The sequence below is a fragment of the Phalangium opilio genome, unplaced genomic scaffold, assembly GCF_054372755.1.
Source record: "Phalangium opilio isolate 3A_F unplaced genomic scaffold, DU_Popi_V2 ptg000039l_2, whole genome shotgun sequence".
Lineage (NCBI taxonomy): Eukaryota > Metazoa > Arthropoda > Arachnida > Opiliones > Phalangiidae > Phalangium > Phalangium opilio.
In genome coordinates, this window is record NW_028324163.1 from 695,418 (window position 1) to 713,610 (window position 18,193).

General features: G+C 38.8%; 1 protein-coding gene across 1 annotated transcript; it reads right to left on the reverse strand.

Annotated features, from left to right (window-relative positions):
- Nucleotides 1-2,644: 2,644 nt before the first annotated feature.
- On the reverse strand, nucleotides 2,645-7,840 carry LOC149680177 (uncharacterized). The gene is made up of 3 exons (XM_089834554.1): nucleotides 6,770-7,840; nucleotides 6,625-6,701; nucleotides 2,645-2,782 (listed from the first exon to the last, which is right to left on the reverse strand). The coding sequence occupies exons 1-2, from the start codon at nucleotides 7,235-7,237 to the stop codon at nucleotides 6,687-6,689; spliced, it is 483 nt and encodes a 160-aa protein (XP_089690680.1). The 5' UTR covers nucleotides 7,238-7,840; the 3' UTR covers nucleotides 2,645-2,782; nucleotides 6,625-6,686.
- Nucleotides 7,841-18,193: the final 10,353 nt, after the last annotated feature.

Below are 18,193 nucleotides of genomic sequence, written 5' to 3' on the forward strand. Positions count from 1 at the left end.
GCTGGAGAACATTGGATAGCGTGCTTTTCTAACAATGACACGGTGGAAATGTTTTGCACTTACGGAAATTCGCCGCGATACTATAAAGTTAATTTAAAACGATACGGGAAACGAGTTGTTTACAATAAACAACAAATTCAACATCCATTTTTTCAACTGTGCGGTATCCATTGTTGTCTGTACCTAGCACTCCGCTGTCAGGGCGTGGCTAGAAAGACGATATTAGACGCCATCTATGACCAGAATCTTAAACTTAACGACTATGTCTCCTTATTATATTTATCTTTACATTTAAAAAAACATGTACACAGATATTGTTCGCAATAAAACAATTTTTTATTTGTCTAAATATTACATTTTTTTTATTAATCAATATCGCGCCTTTTATTATGCCTCTTTCTCCTCTCGTTAGATGGAACCAGCGGTCCTAAGTTTTGAAGTTCGTCTTTCTTTTTCCGAGGTTTTTTCTTTTTTTTCTTGTTCTTCTGTTTAGCGGAGGCCGTCTCAAACAGGTTTTCCAAGTCCGTTAAATTGTCCCCGTTTTCCTCCGCTAAATTCTCTTGTTCATCGACAATTTCCTCTTGTAAATCGTCGTCACGATTTGCATAACCGACAGCTCCTTCTTCTAGCTCTCTTTTTGGCGTGAAAAATGTGTTTTGCAAATGATTTGCAAGAACTTCGGCTTGCCGTTTCACCATATCTCCAACATAGGTCGGCCCATATTGCTGGTAAAAATCTTCTCGTGTTGGTGTCCCCGCAGCCGTTTCGCTTTTTAAAACCTTTTGCCGAGGCTCGGTTCGTTTAGGCGTAGTAAAAGAACTGCCCGAAGCGCTTGTTGTCGGTGATGACGTGGCATAGCTCGGCCATGACAATTGTTTTTTTCGCGGGGGCATTTTAGGGGTGACCGGTAATGGCGGCGTGGGGACATTGGACATTGCTTGTGTTACGACCTCAAATTTAGGTAAGGGAATTTGTTTCTCGATACTTAAATATTTCTTAAAAGCGTCTAAATATTTATATAATTTATCGTAGGCATTCAATGGCGATTTTAAAATATCCTCAATCTCTCGGTCCAAAGCAGAGTGCTCTTGGGCAGCTGTTGAAGTTACGGCAGACGCCGGTACAAGAACCATTTGTTTCATAGTTTAGCAGCTATAGCTTGGACAATTGAAGGCAAGATTGCGGCAAGCAACGTCGTAAGAAAACCACCTGATTGCTGCAACAACAGCTTTTTTTTGCTTTTCTGCGACAAGGTACTTGATCCGAGTTGTCTAATAATTTTCTTGTACTTTGCTAGCTTTTTCTTACGGTCTTTACTCAAATAAATACCTCCGCCCTTTAAATTCTTACAAATTGTCTGAATGCTCTTTAATTGAGGCGCGCTACTATTGTTTAAGAGGGTTCGCCGTTGTTTACAGCTAGTTTGACGCAAACTCTGTAAATAAGGGACAAATTTGGCAAACTTGGTCGAGGGACGCGCTACGACGAGTCGGGAGCGTTTTGCTGATCGACGTTTAACGCGTGGGGCCATTATTCAAATGACAATTAAATTTAATCGACATAGACATACATAGGTGATTCGTGAGGTAGAACTCGCGACCTTAATCGTAAATTTTCCGGAGTTTCTTGTTTTAAATCAATTAACAAATAGCTATAGGGTTCTCTAGTGGCTAGTCTGTACGCCTCCGTAATACGCTTCGGGTTATCTGGACTTATTTGTTGCGCCAAATATCTAATAGAGGCGACATCTCGAGGATTTTTCATTATTATAAAATAGGAAGAGTTTTGAGAAATTATCCGCGATTGGCTACCCTTGGGAAACAGTTGTTGAGTAATAATAATAACCGTATACCCTAAATGATGCGATGTCACGCACACTAAATCGGCAATATGAGTTTGTTTAAATAATTGGCTAGCTAAGTCGTCTAGTATCAAGTAGGAGTCGCGATTCATTTCCCAAAAGTCCGGATCCGCCGTTGGCAAGCCTTGAATAAATTGAATTCCCGGAATCAATTGTTTCAATTTTTCGTAGTTTGGCTGCCAGGCGGCGTAGCAATAAATAACCTTTTTATGCGGTGGGTCAAACATAAGCTGATGATTTTGCAATAAGTTACTTAAAAGAAAACTCTTCCCCGCTTGCGTTGGCCCCACGATTAGAAACTGGGCGGGTGTTTGGAACTTTAAAGAATGCGAGACTGACTCGGTTGGATTCATCTTGATTAATAAACATTTTTATTTTAATTAACAGTTTATATATATAATATACATAATCAAAAATACAATTAACCCAAAACCCAAAGACCCTTAATAAACACAAATTAGAAAATATTTAAACAAAATAAACGAAACCCTTTTACCCAAAAAATTCCCCTATTTAGTAATTGTTTTTTTAAAAAGTTTCTCTTCTAATTCCAGACAACGCTGGCGGAAGCGTTGGGCGTTGAGGAGGTTAAAGTTGACGCGTGACTCGGAGGGTAGTTGGTACACACGCACTACAGAAGAAAACACGACGGATTTATGCGCACGCGCACTTTTTCGTTTCCCGACCGCTCGTTGTTGGTGGCTGGGCATGTTTGGATTAGAGGCTCGCAAACATCCTCGCCCTCGCTGGTCGGGAAGTCCGGAACCCCCTGACGCAGTGGTTTATTGTTGCACGGTTTTTTGGAAACCATCGGACACGATGGGCTGTGTTTCCGATGTTCCCTCGATGGATGGTCCGTGCAACGCCACTGGTACAAGGCGATGCCGCAAAAGGCGCAGCGCGTCGTCTGTGTTTCTACATCTGCAAGATAGAAACCGTCTTTGGCCAGGGCTTCGATAGGAACGCAAGATTCCCACAAGCCCTCAAAAGTATGTCTTCGCCTAGCCTCGTAATTCATGCGAAAGAGATGCTGAAGCGGGTGTTGCCTCTTTGAAACCGTAGGGTCGACTGGTTGTCAAATCGGCGTTCAACAATCTCTTATTCGAGGTTTGGCGAAATCTTTTGGTGATTTTAACGGCCTCTAGCTGCAGCTTGTATTTATCCCGTTTAAAATTAAAAGGGACATTGACTGTAACTTCCTTTTCCGGATTCATCGCTACACTTTCAAAGGTTTCAAAGTCAAGTTTTTCAAGATTTTCTCGATTTAACGTCAACCCTTTAATTTTCTTGACTTCTTTTCCTTTGCTAGTGCGAAACGAGTAACTTTTGGCACCGGTACTACAAAAGGAAGTTATATAATCACCGCCGAGTTCGTCCGCCCAGCAACCAATATGATTGCCAGTTGGAATGTCAAACTTTCCCGGTAGATGGCGGTAGATTATCGAGTCGGTGTCACAATACAAAGCTGCGCGGTCTAATTGAAGCAGCATCTTGTTCAATTCGAGTCGCCCGTAGCAAGAAACAAAGCTCCCCACAATGGCCGACCCCAGTTTGTAGTCTAGAATGTAATCGCTTTTGGCTTTGTACGATAAGAGAGCGATCGACTCCGTAACTGGCCGTAAGTCGACTAATTCCAGAGTGTAATCGCTCGCGTATCGTATCAGTTCGTAATAATTGTTGATAAAGATGCTGCGAATCTTTCCCGTATTCAGAGCCATGCGACCCCAAAGAGAATTTAAATTAATTTTAGCGATATTACGCAGGGAAGGATTTGATTGAATATCCGCCATGGTCAGAGAAAGCTTTTCATTCTTGTTCATATCGGCGATATACGCCTCTTTTTGCAGAGGCGTTTGCGCGTGAGCGGGAAATCCGGAATTCTTCACTTTCAAGGCGATAAAATCAGTCATGTACTGGGCAAAGAAATATTCCGTTTTTGGATAATGGTACACCTCGAATATATCGAGGAGTTTATAACCATGTTCCATAGCGGCATAGACTTCGACCGTTGGCCAGACTGATTCGAAAGCCCGTTCATTAACAGTGTGATCGCAGATTTCCGCTCGCAATTCTAGGCACGTGCGACAGAGGGCGTAGGCTAATTTACCACCGCTGCGAAAGGGAATTAAGGGGATGTGGAGATCTTGAGGGGCCAACAGACGACAACTCATAACGCCAAAATACCACCCTGGCGATTTGTCAAAATCTCTGTTATAGATTATGGGGTGGCCGCTAGGGTACGGACAATCGCGACAAACTTTCGGGTACAAAGAAATAATGTCCTTGTAGAAAATTTTCTCCTCACCTTGCACGTGGCAGTTAAGAACAAAATTTTCCGTTCGTCCCCCATAGAGAGCGCTACGGGCTGATATTTGAGGTCGAAAAGTTAAACTTTTGCAGAAAGCCTTTGCTTCGGCGTTTTCTTTTAAAAGCTTAGCAAATTGACACTCAAAAATCGAGGTATATTCATACCCGACCATCTTCTCTTTAATAAACAGCTCTCTATCTAGAGTCCGTTCGTACAGAAATCTGTTGCTGGCTTTGAGTTGGGTATTGTAGGCATTAAGTTTTTGACATGGACAACCGTGAAAGTAGCAACCGTGGAAATCGTAGATTTTGGGCGGAGTTTCGCTATAGCCGTCGACTAAATAGCGCCCCACCCGATATTCACCCCCATAGCTTAAAGCCGTTCGCAATTTTATATCTTCCGTTTTCTCCACCCAAGCGAGATATTTTAAGCTAATCTGACTGTGATTAAATTTTGCGTTATAGCCGTTAGAAGGAACAATACCCATGCTGTAAGGTTTATAGTAATTGTTAAGATAAATAGTGGTTAAAGCACCCGCCAAAGTAATATTTTTTAAGCAAAAAGGGTCTAATTTTGTTAGATCTACGTAAATTTTTCTAAAAGCTTCGACGCCTTGTCTTAGGACTTTGACGTCTTGAATGCAATATTTAATAAGCTCCTCTTTGATGTTGTAAATAGATCCTTCCATTGACGCGTACCAAGCTTGAAAATCTCGATAATCATTGGCCTTCATTTGAGCTACGTTAAAGTACGAAGCTTCAGGGATGACACCAATGTAATTAAGATTTTCTTCGGTATGAAAATCAAATGGAAAGAATCCTTTCGCCACATCGCCGAGGCTAAACATGCTGGTGAAATTACGCAGAGGTTGACTAATGTAATTAAAGCTATCGAGGAATCTAATTTGCGGACCCTCGAGATGAATCATTAAAATTTTACTACCGTCAAAAATAACGGCAGGGGTGACGTGTCTATGGACTAAAGCGTTAAGAATTAAGAAGTTATCAAAAGCTTTCGCGTAATGAGCTACGACTTGAGTGTTAGTAAAGCGCGGTTGGTACGTCTTACGTTTCTGTCCAGTCAAAACTACCTGCTCTACGCTAAATAAATAATTTAAAAATTGCTCGACGCAATTGGCGCCGTAAAAAATTTTAGTTTCAAAGCCAGCTTCAGTCTCTACGTCGCAAACTAGTAAAATGGGGACGTGGATATTATTTCTAAGAATAGTCTCAATGTCGTAATAAATAAACCGCGAGGCTTTCATTTTGGTTTCCAAAGGCATAACAAAATGTTCACCTGGCGGATGGACTATTTTACACTGAGAGCATTTGGGATTGCAGTCGTGATCGTCACCCATCAGTCGCCCACATTCTAAACATCGTTTTTGGCTCGCGCAGGTGCCATTAAGTAAATGAGTTTCGTAGCAGGGGCCCGGGAAAAAGTAGCGGTGGCATTCGTCGCAACGTTTTAAAACGTCCTCGTTGGTTAAATGAAAAGCTTCTCCTTGACACCGAAAACATATATAGGGTTTTGTATCCTCGGGGCATTTATGCTCTTTTAACAATTCACGTTTGTAAAACGATTTCAAGCATAAATCGCAAGAGGTACAACCCCCCATCATGCCGTGCCAAGTTTTCGCGGGGTGGATATGGTCGCCAATTTTTAATAAATAGATAAATTTAGGAGCTTGGGGGCCTTTGAAAAATATGGTAAAATTATTCGCAGCATCAACGATTACGATTCGATAATGGGGAACTAAATAATTTTGAAATTTTTGAATATCTTCTAGAGTAACAAAACCTTCGGGGACTCCGGCTTTCCTGTGCAAGATTTTTGCAATATTACCTTGAAGAGTGCTATTGCGTCTCAGTTTGTCAAAATTGTTCCGGTTAAATGGCTGACCTTGCTTTTTTTGACGATAAAAATTGCGATCGGCCAGCTCTTTACCCAAAACTAAACTCCGAGCAAAACAAAGGTTATCATTATTCTCCATAAAAATAAATTGGTTATTTTGTTTAACGAAATAATCCAAATTAACCAAAGTTCTATTTTTTATGGACTTATAATAAACTCCTATATTCGCGTCGAGGTTTAAAAAAATAATGTCAAACTGAAAATCTTCCCCATTAAAGACAAAGTCCCGACTAGATTGCGTTACTCTATAGATGGTTCGCATAATTCGCTTACTGGTGAATTTGTCAATTTTTATAAATTTAATATTAACAGGGGTCGTCAATCCGGGGGAGCTTAAAACAAATCGAACCCGATTATACCCGGGATTCTCGGTTACTAATTTACGTATAACTTCGTCGAGAATTTTTCGAAAAATTCGAAAAAAATCTCGCGTTGGAATGTCTTCCAGATTTTTGAAAGCTATACGCAAATCGATTTGTTTACAATGCCACTTGCGACTTGTTTTGTCAATCTGCCGCTCAATTGTGTAGTACCGGTTTACCTGTGCGTGTTCATCTCTGTCGCTACCCTCCGAGTCACTCCCGCTGCTGCCGCTGCTCGAACTCATTTTTTGAATCTCTATCAGAAATAATAAAAAATTGGAACAAAATTTTGGTTTGTAAATTTATTGTTAAGAAGATACGTACTTTGCTAGGCGGCTGCTGAGCGGCTTCTGCGTCGTTCTTCACGTCGTCCACCAAGCGATGGAAAGCGTTAAGAAGTTTGATGGCGTCTTTGTTTTTAGCGTCAACGACTCTTTTTAGCCGCTTATGTCTACACTCCCACAGTTTGTCCGCCTGGGCGTCTTTTATATCTTTAAATTTATAGATACTGATGTCTATGTAGAAATCCCCCTTTCGCGGGGGGATTTTAGTTTCGAAATATTGCCCGTCGCTTCTCAAGCGATAGGACCCCTCAACCCCGTTGACGCCGACAACGTGTTTCTGCAACACGTCCTGGACAAACTCCTCGTCGTCAGAATCGAGGAGGATCTCAACGGGGTCGGGTTTTACAAATTGACTCAGCGTTCGTTGACCGTTGCTGGATCCTTGTCGATTATTAGGAGAAGACGGTGGAGATTCAAACATAGATTGAGACTCTTGGTACTTGTTCATGGCTGGATCGACTGTGAGAATCCAATACCAATGCTCAAGCTTTTATACCCAAAATCTCAGGGCCATTTTTTTTTAGAATACAGGCTTAGACATGGTTTTTTTTATTAAGAGTTTAAAAAATATAATTATGTCTGATACGCTATTTTTAATTTGACCTAAAAAACATTTTTTTATTGTGGAGTTGGTACTAAAGATTATAGAAGACATTAGGATATCTATCTATATAAAAAATACCTCTATAGTTTAATATTAATATACATTTATTTAGATTTAAATCATGTCAAAAAAACAATTTCCGTCCCTCCCAAAGTAATTAGTTTTAACCTTCACTAATAAATTGTTTTTCTTATATAAAGCGATCTCGTGAGAATTATTCAAATTATTCGAAACACGCCTAAACAAGCTTTTGCATACGAATAATATTTGTCCCCTTAGGCATTTATCAAAGTAACTTCTTTTTAACCTTCGCTAAAGGGTTTTTTATATAACACGATCTCGTTTGAATTATTTAAAACACACCTAGACAACTTTTTTGCATACGAAAAAAAAACTTAGACCTCGGAGAGATTTTGTAATTTTATACCTATATATCTAATTAACTTTTTGGCTATTTATTGAATTTTAAAAATCTTGAAAGTATTGGCTAGACACTATTAGAATCAGAAAGAATTGCTAGAATGTATGTACAATAACCAATTACTAACAGACCAGAAAACATTAAGCCTTTGTTTAAGAGCTCAGCTCCTTCCTCAATTCATATAAATAAACAACAATATTTACCTTATTTGAGTTAAATTTGACTTGTTTAGTGATCCAAATTATTATTTCCTTCATAATCGTCGATTAACATACACAAAACTTGCCGAGAGAAAGTAGCTAACGCGCCCTAACCATAGACATTAGAATACTATTAATAACCTAGACACACTTATCGGAAGAGAAACACGCGCTTTTTGGATGCCGACTTTACGCTATTTACTTATTTTATATGCTATGGGGAAAAACAAGACGTTGGCCACCTAGCGGCGGACGGAGAAACTAAAAATCGAAATATTTCAAAAAAGCGGGAAATTTAAGTTGCGTTTTCAGCATTTTCAAACTTTTAACGCTTTCCGCATCGTAAAAATAGATGATTTACTGGATTTACTTTGAAATATTTAGGTTTTTTTTAAAGATTTATGATTTATTTTGTACATTTCAATTAAATAAAAACCTGAATTTTGGCACATATGTGAAAGTTAGTTTATAAATTTAAAAATGGTTAAAATTTGCTTGGTTTCTGAATGTAGAAGCATTTCAACATCAAATAAAACATTTTTGTGTGTTTTATTTCATAATTAATACTCGCTGTTTTACTGTTATTAAGATTCCCACTTTCAAACGAATTGCTATGCCGTAAATGGCTTGCTGCCATCAAACGGTCAGACTTAGCCCCGGTAGTAATAATTTCGTTTGCGGTGATCACTTTCGGGAAAGTGACTTTCGCGTACGTGTAGACAGTAACAAACGGAAATTTCTAAAGGAAGACGCAATACCTTTATTGTTTTACTTAAGATTTAATGAATCTGGTTCAAAAGTATACATAATGAGTGTATAAAGTGTAATTCGGAATTCCAATACATTATACGTGATCTAATAGCGCACCTATAGCAAACATGGCAAGAGAGGTTTAGCACAGAGCCATGCAATGCCTAGTTCAGTCGTGACCCAACATCTCCCACCACCAAATACATCAATCCATGATATCTGTTTCTATAGCAATGAAGTAGTCATTAGTCAAGCTAGCAATCACCCAGAAGTAAATATTTTCACAATATTTAATGTCAGTTTTGTTAATGTTATTTGAAATGAAAAGCGTGAAGGAATTGCGGAGAACACTTCAAATGAGGTCGCGATAAATGAAGCTTCTCATATAAGCATAGATATAATTGAGAATATCGATGATGCAATGTATGCACAAGAAGATAGTGAAAATCAGGAGATGCCAAGAATAAGAGACAATGACGATCATGTAGGTGGCTGAGCTTCGAATAATTACTCTATTAGTTTTTTAGTTCATTTAGTAAGTCTCTTTTATGGGTTTTTGAAGACATATTTCAGGAACCGCAGTAGTGTTCAATCTTCATCGGGTCATCAAATAGTAAAAACAGATGTTAGAAATCTCAACTATATTAAACTTGTGGTTAAATAATAACATTAAATTCACTTAAAATTAAATATTACTTAATAGAAATCCAGTCAAACATCCATGCACTCAATGCCCTCGAATATGCACTACAAAAAGAGAAAAAAGAATCTATCACTTCGCAAAAAACTTAAGAAAATACACTCAAGAAATTAGAAGCTTTGCCATGACTGTCCACTTCTATTCGCCTAAATTTTAAGGAAAACGTTCTGTTTGCCCCATCCAAACACCTTACGTGAATGGACCAAAAAAATTATGGCCAACCCGGGTTCACTGCCGAAAGCTTCGGGTTTATCAAATATGAGGAGGAAAAATCAAAACATCCAATATTAATAGCGCTCTCCTTGGAAGAAATGTCTATTAAAAAACATACGGAATGGACAAGAAAAGAGTTTTCCGGCTATGTTAACTTGGGGTTAGGCCATTGCGCTCAAGATTCTGACGTGATCACAAAATAAGCCCTAGTTTTTATGGCTGTTGCTATACATGCACATTGGAAATTGCTAATTGGCTATTTTCTGGTTCACGAAACCCCCAGTTCCATGTTGAAAACTCTGGTAACAGAGTGTGTTTTCAATATACTAAATGTATCGCTCTTGTGTGTGATGGGCTAAAAAGTAACCTCACAATGGCTCAATTAGAGTAATAATCTCAAAGATGTCATACAGAGCAGTTTCCCGAACCCTGGTACTATATTGTTTTTGCCCTTGATCTTTAGCTTTTTTTTTAGGTGTACACTATTATAGACTAAGTTACTTTACACCATTCAGCAGATCCTAGTGAGAAGGTATATTTTATTGTCGACGCATGCCACATGTTGAAACGTTTGAGAAATTTATGGGAGCACTATGGTGTTTTGGCGAAGTACAAAAAGTCAACTATTTTCTTAAGTTTTATATTGTTAACAATGCGTATTTATTTAGCGAATTGACTGGGGATATGTCGCCATCTTACATAGCTACCAAGATTACGAGGGTTTAACCTTGGCAAATAAGCTCACTAAATTTCAAATAAATTTTAAAAGCCAAAAAAAGAAAGTAAACTTGGCAGCGCAAACCATAAGCAGCTCTGTACCGAAGAGAATATAGTTTTTGAAGGAGGCTTCCAGTATGCCAAGAAAAAGGCCCAACATCAAAATTTATATCATTCATTGATAGGTAGATAGAATTTTTTACCTTTATTATGTCTCGAGACCTTCGACATATCTTTCCTCTTTGTGACTTCCACAGATTGTTTGATGTTTTGAATTCGAGAAACCCTATGATTAAAGGTTTTAAGGCAGCAATTAGACCTTCTAATCTAGAAATTACAAAAAGGGATCTTTTAAAGACAACGGAACTTCTTCTAAATTTGACTGACACCGAAGGCAACTTAATTTTTGAAAGTCCTAGGAAAACCGCCATTTTGGGATTTGCAGCTGCCATTCACAGTGTTAGAAATATATTACACCCAAGGATGCACCACTAAAGTATACGTTAAAAACACTGAAGCTCTTTTTTGTATTTTAATAAAATTCGACAAAGAGGAAGCTGGAACAATAATCTAAGCTGTCGACAATTCACTGCAGCATACAAAAACACCCTTGTAACTAAAATTGAATCATCAAAAAGTGGAAACGTTGTTGCTTTAGACAACACTCACGTTCCAAATCAGTGTGAGAGCTTAACTCCGAACAGAGAAACAAATGTTGTTTCAGATGATGCCATTGATTTAAATGACCCTGATGTCTTTATCGCATTTTTAAATGATGAAAAATCAACATCAAACATACAAAGAGAAAATATAGTTTACGGTTTCGTTGTAAAGAAATTGCAAAAAGAACTAAAATGCAAAATATTTTTAGGCGCCACAATTGAAAATTAAATTGAACCAAATAACCCGTACAAGCTTTTCCTACATTTGAAAGACGCATTCCTGCAGTTGAAAGTTCAAAACAGAAACCGCTGTTTTTCTTTATTTGCTAGTGTTTTTGTTCAGTCTTTTCATAAACATGATCCGCTTTCATTTCATTACTACCATCATAATCCGATTTCATTTCATTACTACCATCATAATCCGATTTCATTTCATTACTACCATCATAATCCGATTTCATTTCATTACTACCATCATAATCCGATTTCATTTCATTACTACCATCATAATCCGATTTCATTTCATTACTACCATCATAATCCGATTTCATTTCATTACTACCATCATAATCCGATTTCATTTCATTACTACCATCATAATCCGATTTCATTTCATTACTACCATCATAATCCGATTTCATTTCATTACTACCATCATAATCCGATTTCTTTTCATTACTACCATCATAATCCGATTTCATTTCATTACTACCATCATAATCCGATTTCATTTCATTACTACCATCATAATCCGATTTCATTTCATTACTACCATCATAATCCGATTTCTTTTCATTACTACCATCATAATCCGATTTCATTTCATTACTACCATCATAATCCGATTTCTTTTCATTACTACCATCATAATCCGATTTCATTTCATTACTACCATCATAATCCGATTTCATTTCCTCACTATCCATGCCTTAACTTTCAACTTAAGTCTCCCTAAAATAGCAACTTAACTCTCCCACTTAGTTTCATTTATTGAATCTAGTTTGCCAGGGTTTCTTACACTACAAGCCTAGCAACGCTCCTCGAACATTCTTGAAGTTTTGTATTAGCCAATAAGCATTCGTATTTCACTAGACTGATTTAGACAAGCAAAGGGAACCCAGACAGTCACGTGACTATTTCAATGCACAGCTGTCAGTTATTTTTCTCTATTTAGCTTCCTACCCCCTAGTCGCCCAAACCCCCATCGAGATACATTGAAAGTTTTTTATTTTCACCCCACTCCCAAAATATTTTTGCTCCCACTCACCTCTCACACTCACGAGCCATTGTGAAACGCATGGTTTACAAACTCACCCCCTTTTACACCCCTCTTACATCGCCCGTTAAAACTCGCGCTCTTTTAATAGAGGTTTTTCGAGTAGGCAAAGAGGTTCACTCCAATATTTCATGATTTATAACGTTGCGCTCATTTTCTTGCCTATTATTTTGTTAAAAGCCTACCACTTCCACTCACCCTCCACTCACAATAGTATCATTTTTGATTATCTCCTCTCAAAACGCTCATTTCACTCCAAAAGGAGGGGAGAGCGCCAATGTCTGCATAGAAGATCCATAGCCCATGAACGAAAAGATAACCTAACTGTACTAGCGTTCGAAGAACAAATAACACGATTAATAGATTTGGACTAATTTGATGAGGAATATAAATGCGAAAAGCCACGTCGATTGGCGTTCCCTCACAAAAATAATCTAAAAAATTTTCTTATAGTTACTCTATAGATTTTTCTCAAACGTTTTTAAAGAGAAACCTATATGTTTTCTTAGAACATCTATAATTTCTATATAGTCTTGGGTCATTTCTAAATTTACACGACACGGAATTTTTATTCCGGTAAAATTTAAGATAGGGCACCAATCCCCTGTGCCGGACGCGTCCGCGAAAAACACGGAATTTTTATTCCGGTAAAATTTAAGAAAGGGCACCAATCCCCTGTGCCGGACGCGTCCGCGAAACGAACGTAAGCGATGAGAGAGAGAGAGAGGGAAACGAAGCGAGCTCCGCGTAGAGAGAGAACTGCCTGCTTGGTATATTAGTGAGAGGGGGAAGAGGGAGAGGGGGCATCCCGCTCGGAGAGGAGAGAGAGGAAAGAAAGGTAGTTTAAATCTCGCGGGCTTTTTTGAGTGAAACATCAGATTATGCTAAAGCAATGCAGCTGTTTGAGGTTGCCAACTTGAATTAAATTGAATACAAAAATATTGCCAACTTGAATTAAATTTTTGAGTGAAATCTCGCGGGCTTTTTTGAGTGAAACATCAGATTATGCTAAAGGAATGCAGCTGTTTGAGGTTGCCAACTTGAATTAAATTGAATTAAAGAGATAGGCTTAACCTAAAGGAATGCAGCTGTTTGAGGTTGCCAACTTGAATTAAATTTAATGCAAAAATATTGCCAACTTGAATTAAATTTAATACAAAAATAACCCTCAGTTGTTAGTCATCAGTATACCCTTTTGAAAAAACATATGGATTTGTGATAGGAATAGTAAGACTCCCTATAGTCCGCCCAATACTTTTCGTTGAATAATTTGTTTCCAAATGCGAGATCAATTTGGGTATGTAAGTCAGTCGAAAATTTACCAGTCAGATTTGGCATTAACTCAATCTCCCATTTGGAAAAAAAATTCGTCAAAGCGGTGCTAGACTTCAAGAAATCAACGTTTATGTCACCGACTACAACAGTAGGAACGTTTTTGTTGTACTTCTCGCGGAATGAAGCTTGTAGATTTTGTAATACTAAGGCTAAAGAAGCGTTGGGCGATTTGTACAGCAATACCAAAACCATTTTTTCATTCTCAAATTCGCATTCCATCCACACACGCTCAAGGTGAGCTTTACGGTTAATACCTCTTCCAGCGGGAAGCGAAGGGTGCATTAACTGCGAATCAAGGGAACTGTTTTTGACACTATTTTTAACATATATAGAAGAACCAAAGGCAACTCTTTGAGACACTTCTTCATCCAAAAATATTCCACCCAAATGCAAAAATCCAATAAGAGGGATATCATCAGACTTTTTCATCCACGTTTCAACAACACAAATAATTTCAGCGTTCATAATAAGATTGTCACAGCGCAAATCATCCGCATGACTCCGCAATGATGTAACGTTTTGGAAATAAAAAACTGGTTGAGAAACCAGTGTTGGTATGACAAGGGTTGCATCTCTTCTCAGTCTGGTCATTTCTATTTTGACCAAGTCTTTATCTTCTGCCTGATTATTGGGTATTTTAAATTCACCATCTATAAAAAGGCCATGCGCTGTTTTTGCTCTACTGCAAGCGACGTACAATTTGGGACGTTGAAGACGTTTGTTTTTAGTGTGCCCCACAACCGACGAGTAAGTGTCACCTTGACTTTTATGTACCGTTATGGCCTCGGCTACTCTCAAAGGAAATTGCTTCCTGGTGACGGGTATATTTTTTTGGTCAAATCTTCGATTAAACGACCTAACAATCTTTTCAATTGGAGTCCACGTTTTATTGGCATTCGTGGCGGCTATTAACCCGGCCGACGTCTTACGAGATTGTTTTCCAACAGTATCATGATCAAATTCTACATACGTCCTAACCGGAACTCTAGTACCTCTTTTAGTTGTTCCATAGTCAATCCGTCTAAGGCTACCTGTCGCACCATTTGTCAAACCGTCATTTATATCGCAGTTGTTTGTCATCATGTATCTAGCTCCTACTGTGAGTCTTAATTCTCGTGGCAAGCCATAGGTATCTGAAGTTTTCCATAAATGTGCGTTTTAGTAGTGATAGCTACCCAAATACGCATGAATCCAAGATGGCCGCCACCCCAAGATGGCCGCCCTCTCCTCATCCACCAAACTCAAACCAAACTTCCACCCAAAGATTAAGCTAAACTCCTACCTGATCAACCCTACCTTCCAGCATGCTATGACTCTTTAGAGGGGTTTTACCCATTTTTTCCCCAAAACAAGCTCGGCTTAACCCTCGGAGGTTGTAGTTCTTTTAATAAACCAGTATAGTTATTTCGCAAGATCCCCGTTTGAATTTCCCGCCATAAACCTTTTAAATATGTCTGAGAAACAAAGCCAGATATATAAATAAAGATTTTTTAATAACAATACCAAATACTATAGACAATAAAATAATACAGATTAACAAGAATATAAATATAAACAAAGATATAGCCATTGTTTGCAATTAAGAAGGTCAATACTTCTTTTCTTTGAGTTGTGGCTTGTTCCCACATAAAAAACCGTGTTACATACTGAATTCTAAATTAAAAAACAAAAATATTTACCGCTAATGAAAACCAGTCTTTAAATCGAAATTTTGAAGGTAGTTGTTCTTGTCTCTAGCGTAAAAAGCATCTTGCTCAAAGTGACATTTTGATTTTCAAAACTTGATATTTTAGTCGAAATCTTAACTGAAAGCTGGTCTTTAAATCGTAATTAGCGCCGCGTTTTATTAACAATTTCACGACATCAACGTGGCATTCACTCTAGCGGGGGCGTTGGCCACTAGCTTTTTTCAGGCACTCTGGTGGTACATGCCTCCATTGATTCATGAAGATCTTGGGCATTTCGGCTCCGAATCCTATCCACGTTGATCGAGCGAACAGCTGTTAAGTTTGAGAAGGACATCAAAGTCAAGGCCTCACTGAAGAGAACGTGCTCCAGTTGGTGCAGGGTACGCAGAACCTTATGCGGTGGCAGGGCTTGTCGGGTTGTACGGGCCATGTCCTATAAAATTCTTCGTTGACCCTTTACCTCCCGAAGGAAGTTACATCCGAGCCACTGTGGGGGCCTGGTCTTCTTGTTCTGGTCTGGTTGTTTGAGCCAGAACTTCTCCTTCATTGCAGTGTCAGCCCGACCTTGCGAATGAAATCGAACCACAACCAAAAGGCTTTGTTCGTGCATTCTAATGGCTGAGCCGACTTCACACAAATTTTACGCAACTTTCAAGAGACCAATGGAAAACACGTCAAATTAAGTCTTGCCACGGAAGAAGTAGCAGGACTTAACTTAAACTCGATTTTCCTTCATTGCAATAGTCCGTTGTGTGGACGCATATCACACTGCAATGAAGGGCGATTCATGAACCTCCTCAACATCATCCGTGACCAAATTCTCTGGATTTCTGACGTAAATCTCTTGCATTTGGTCGCGAACTATGGCCGACGTTGAGTGGTGGGACGCGAAAAAAATGCGACTTCACACAAATTTACGCAGCTTTTCGGTGCAGCCACATGTAGCAAAGCAGAGATTGTACGGAAAAGCTACGTAAATCTAGCCCATGAATCGAAATTGGTCCCTTTTCAGGCAATGCCCGAGAAGAGACAGTTGGCATAATCGAAATTGGTCCCTTTTCCGTTGGAAAATTGAGTTTGGTCTTTACTCACCCAACAAAAGCGGCACGAGTTAAAGCAAGACATCTTTAGTTGGACTTTTAAGAGCATAGCTGAGCAACTGATAACTTTCTTCACGAAACACGGAGCTTATATACTAAATGACCGAGAGCCGATTTAATATTAAACAATTTCTCTAGATAAAAAAATTTATTTTTTAAGGACCACACCCTGTCGACCACACCCTGAAACGTACTATTAAAGCCCAACGTCTTATATAATAACCGCTTGAAAACAGGTTGAAACCGGCTCAATCTAACCAGGGCGTTGTCTTTTTTATCGGAATCGGGTAAGGTCAATTACCTAGCTACGTAGATTTTTCAAGGGTAACGACTTTAAAAGTTTAAGAATTTTTAAAGTTTTTTTGATGAAGATAAACGGCGGGTATTTTAAGATCGTCCATAGCTCAGTGGTTAAAGGCAGGGTCTACTAATGTAATACCCAAAAAGGTGGCGAGTTCAAATCCCGGCCAGTCTACCGAGCTATGGACGATCTTTTTTATGTATAAAATAAGGTTTGTTTAAGAAGTTGGGGTTAGTTGATAAACAGGCGTTAGTCATGAATGACGACTTTTTTTTAACTTTAGCGTCTAATACGTGTCTAGATATATATCCAAACAATACCCAATCAAGTTTTAAAAATTATTTGCATCAACCTCTTAACTTGACTAGCGATTATGAAGTTGGGCTGGCAGAAATCATATTTCCAAATCATTGGGTGAATATAAGCGAAGAGTTTAACAAGTTTGAAATTCAGGTTGTAAGTGACCCGAACCGTGACAACTATGCAGCTGTTCGAGAGCCTGTTGAATATCAAAAAATAGAGATACCTGTCAATCGTTATACCAAGACCAAAGAGTACGAACTGCCCCAAAATTTTGTCGAGCTGTTAAATGATGATGTAGACAGTCATCCGTATTTAAAAGGCAAATTATCTTTTAAATTAGTGAATAAGTATAAAGACGGGGCCCTGGGAAAACAGTTAGATACAAACTTTCCCGTTTACCTGCAAGTTTTAGGAGAGGAAAACATACGGTTCAAAATACCAGCTGATTCCCCCTTGACCACGCTATTTGAATTTAAAGAGAATAATTACGAAGATGTTCCATATATATCCAAATATCCTGTATCAAAGCATGCTAAAAATATAAGTTTAAATTACACTAATAATTACGTGGAAATCGAAATTGATAATGTTGGAGATAGTTTTAAAAAAAAATTTGATTACAAGTACATTCCTAAAGCCGCCATTAAACGTAAAACAAGCCATGAGGTTCCGCCAATAAGAAAAAAGCCCCAGCCGGAATATAAACCTGTACCGCCATCTATACCTATTTTACCGCGAACTACGCCTTTTCTTCCGATACCTATTGCTACGACTGAACCCGTAGTACTTGTACAACCACAGTCAGCTAAAATAACCCCTCCACCCAAAATAACTTTTCCAAAACAAAACCCCCCTAAACCTGACCTACCGAAACCCTACTATCCAAAGCCCAAACCACCTAAGCCCGAGTTACCAAAGCCAAAGCCAAAGCCAAAACCGCAGCCACCCAAGCCTGAACTACCGAAGCTTCCAGCTCCGGATCCCCCTAAAATACCAACTCCGGATCCCCCTAAAATACCAACTCCGGATCCCCCTAAAATACCAGCTCCGGATCCCCCCAAAATACCAGCTCCGGATCCCCCTAAAATACCAGTTCCGGATCCCCCTAAAATACCAACTCCGGATCCCCCTAAA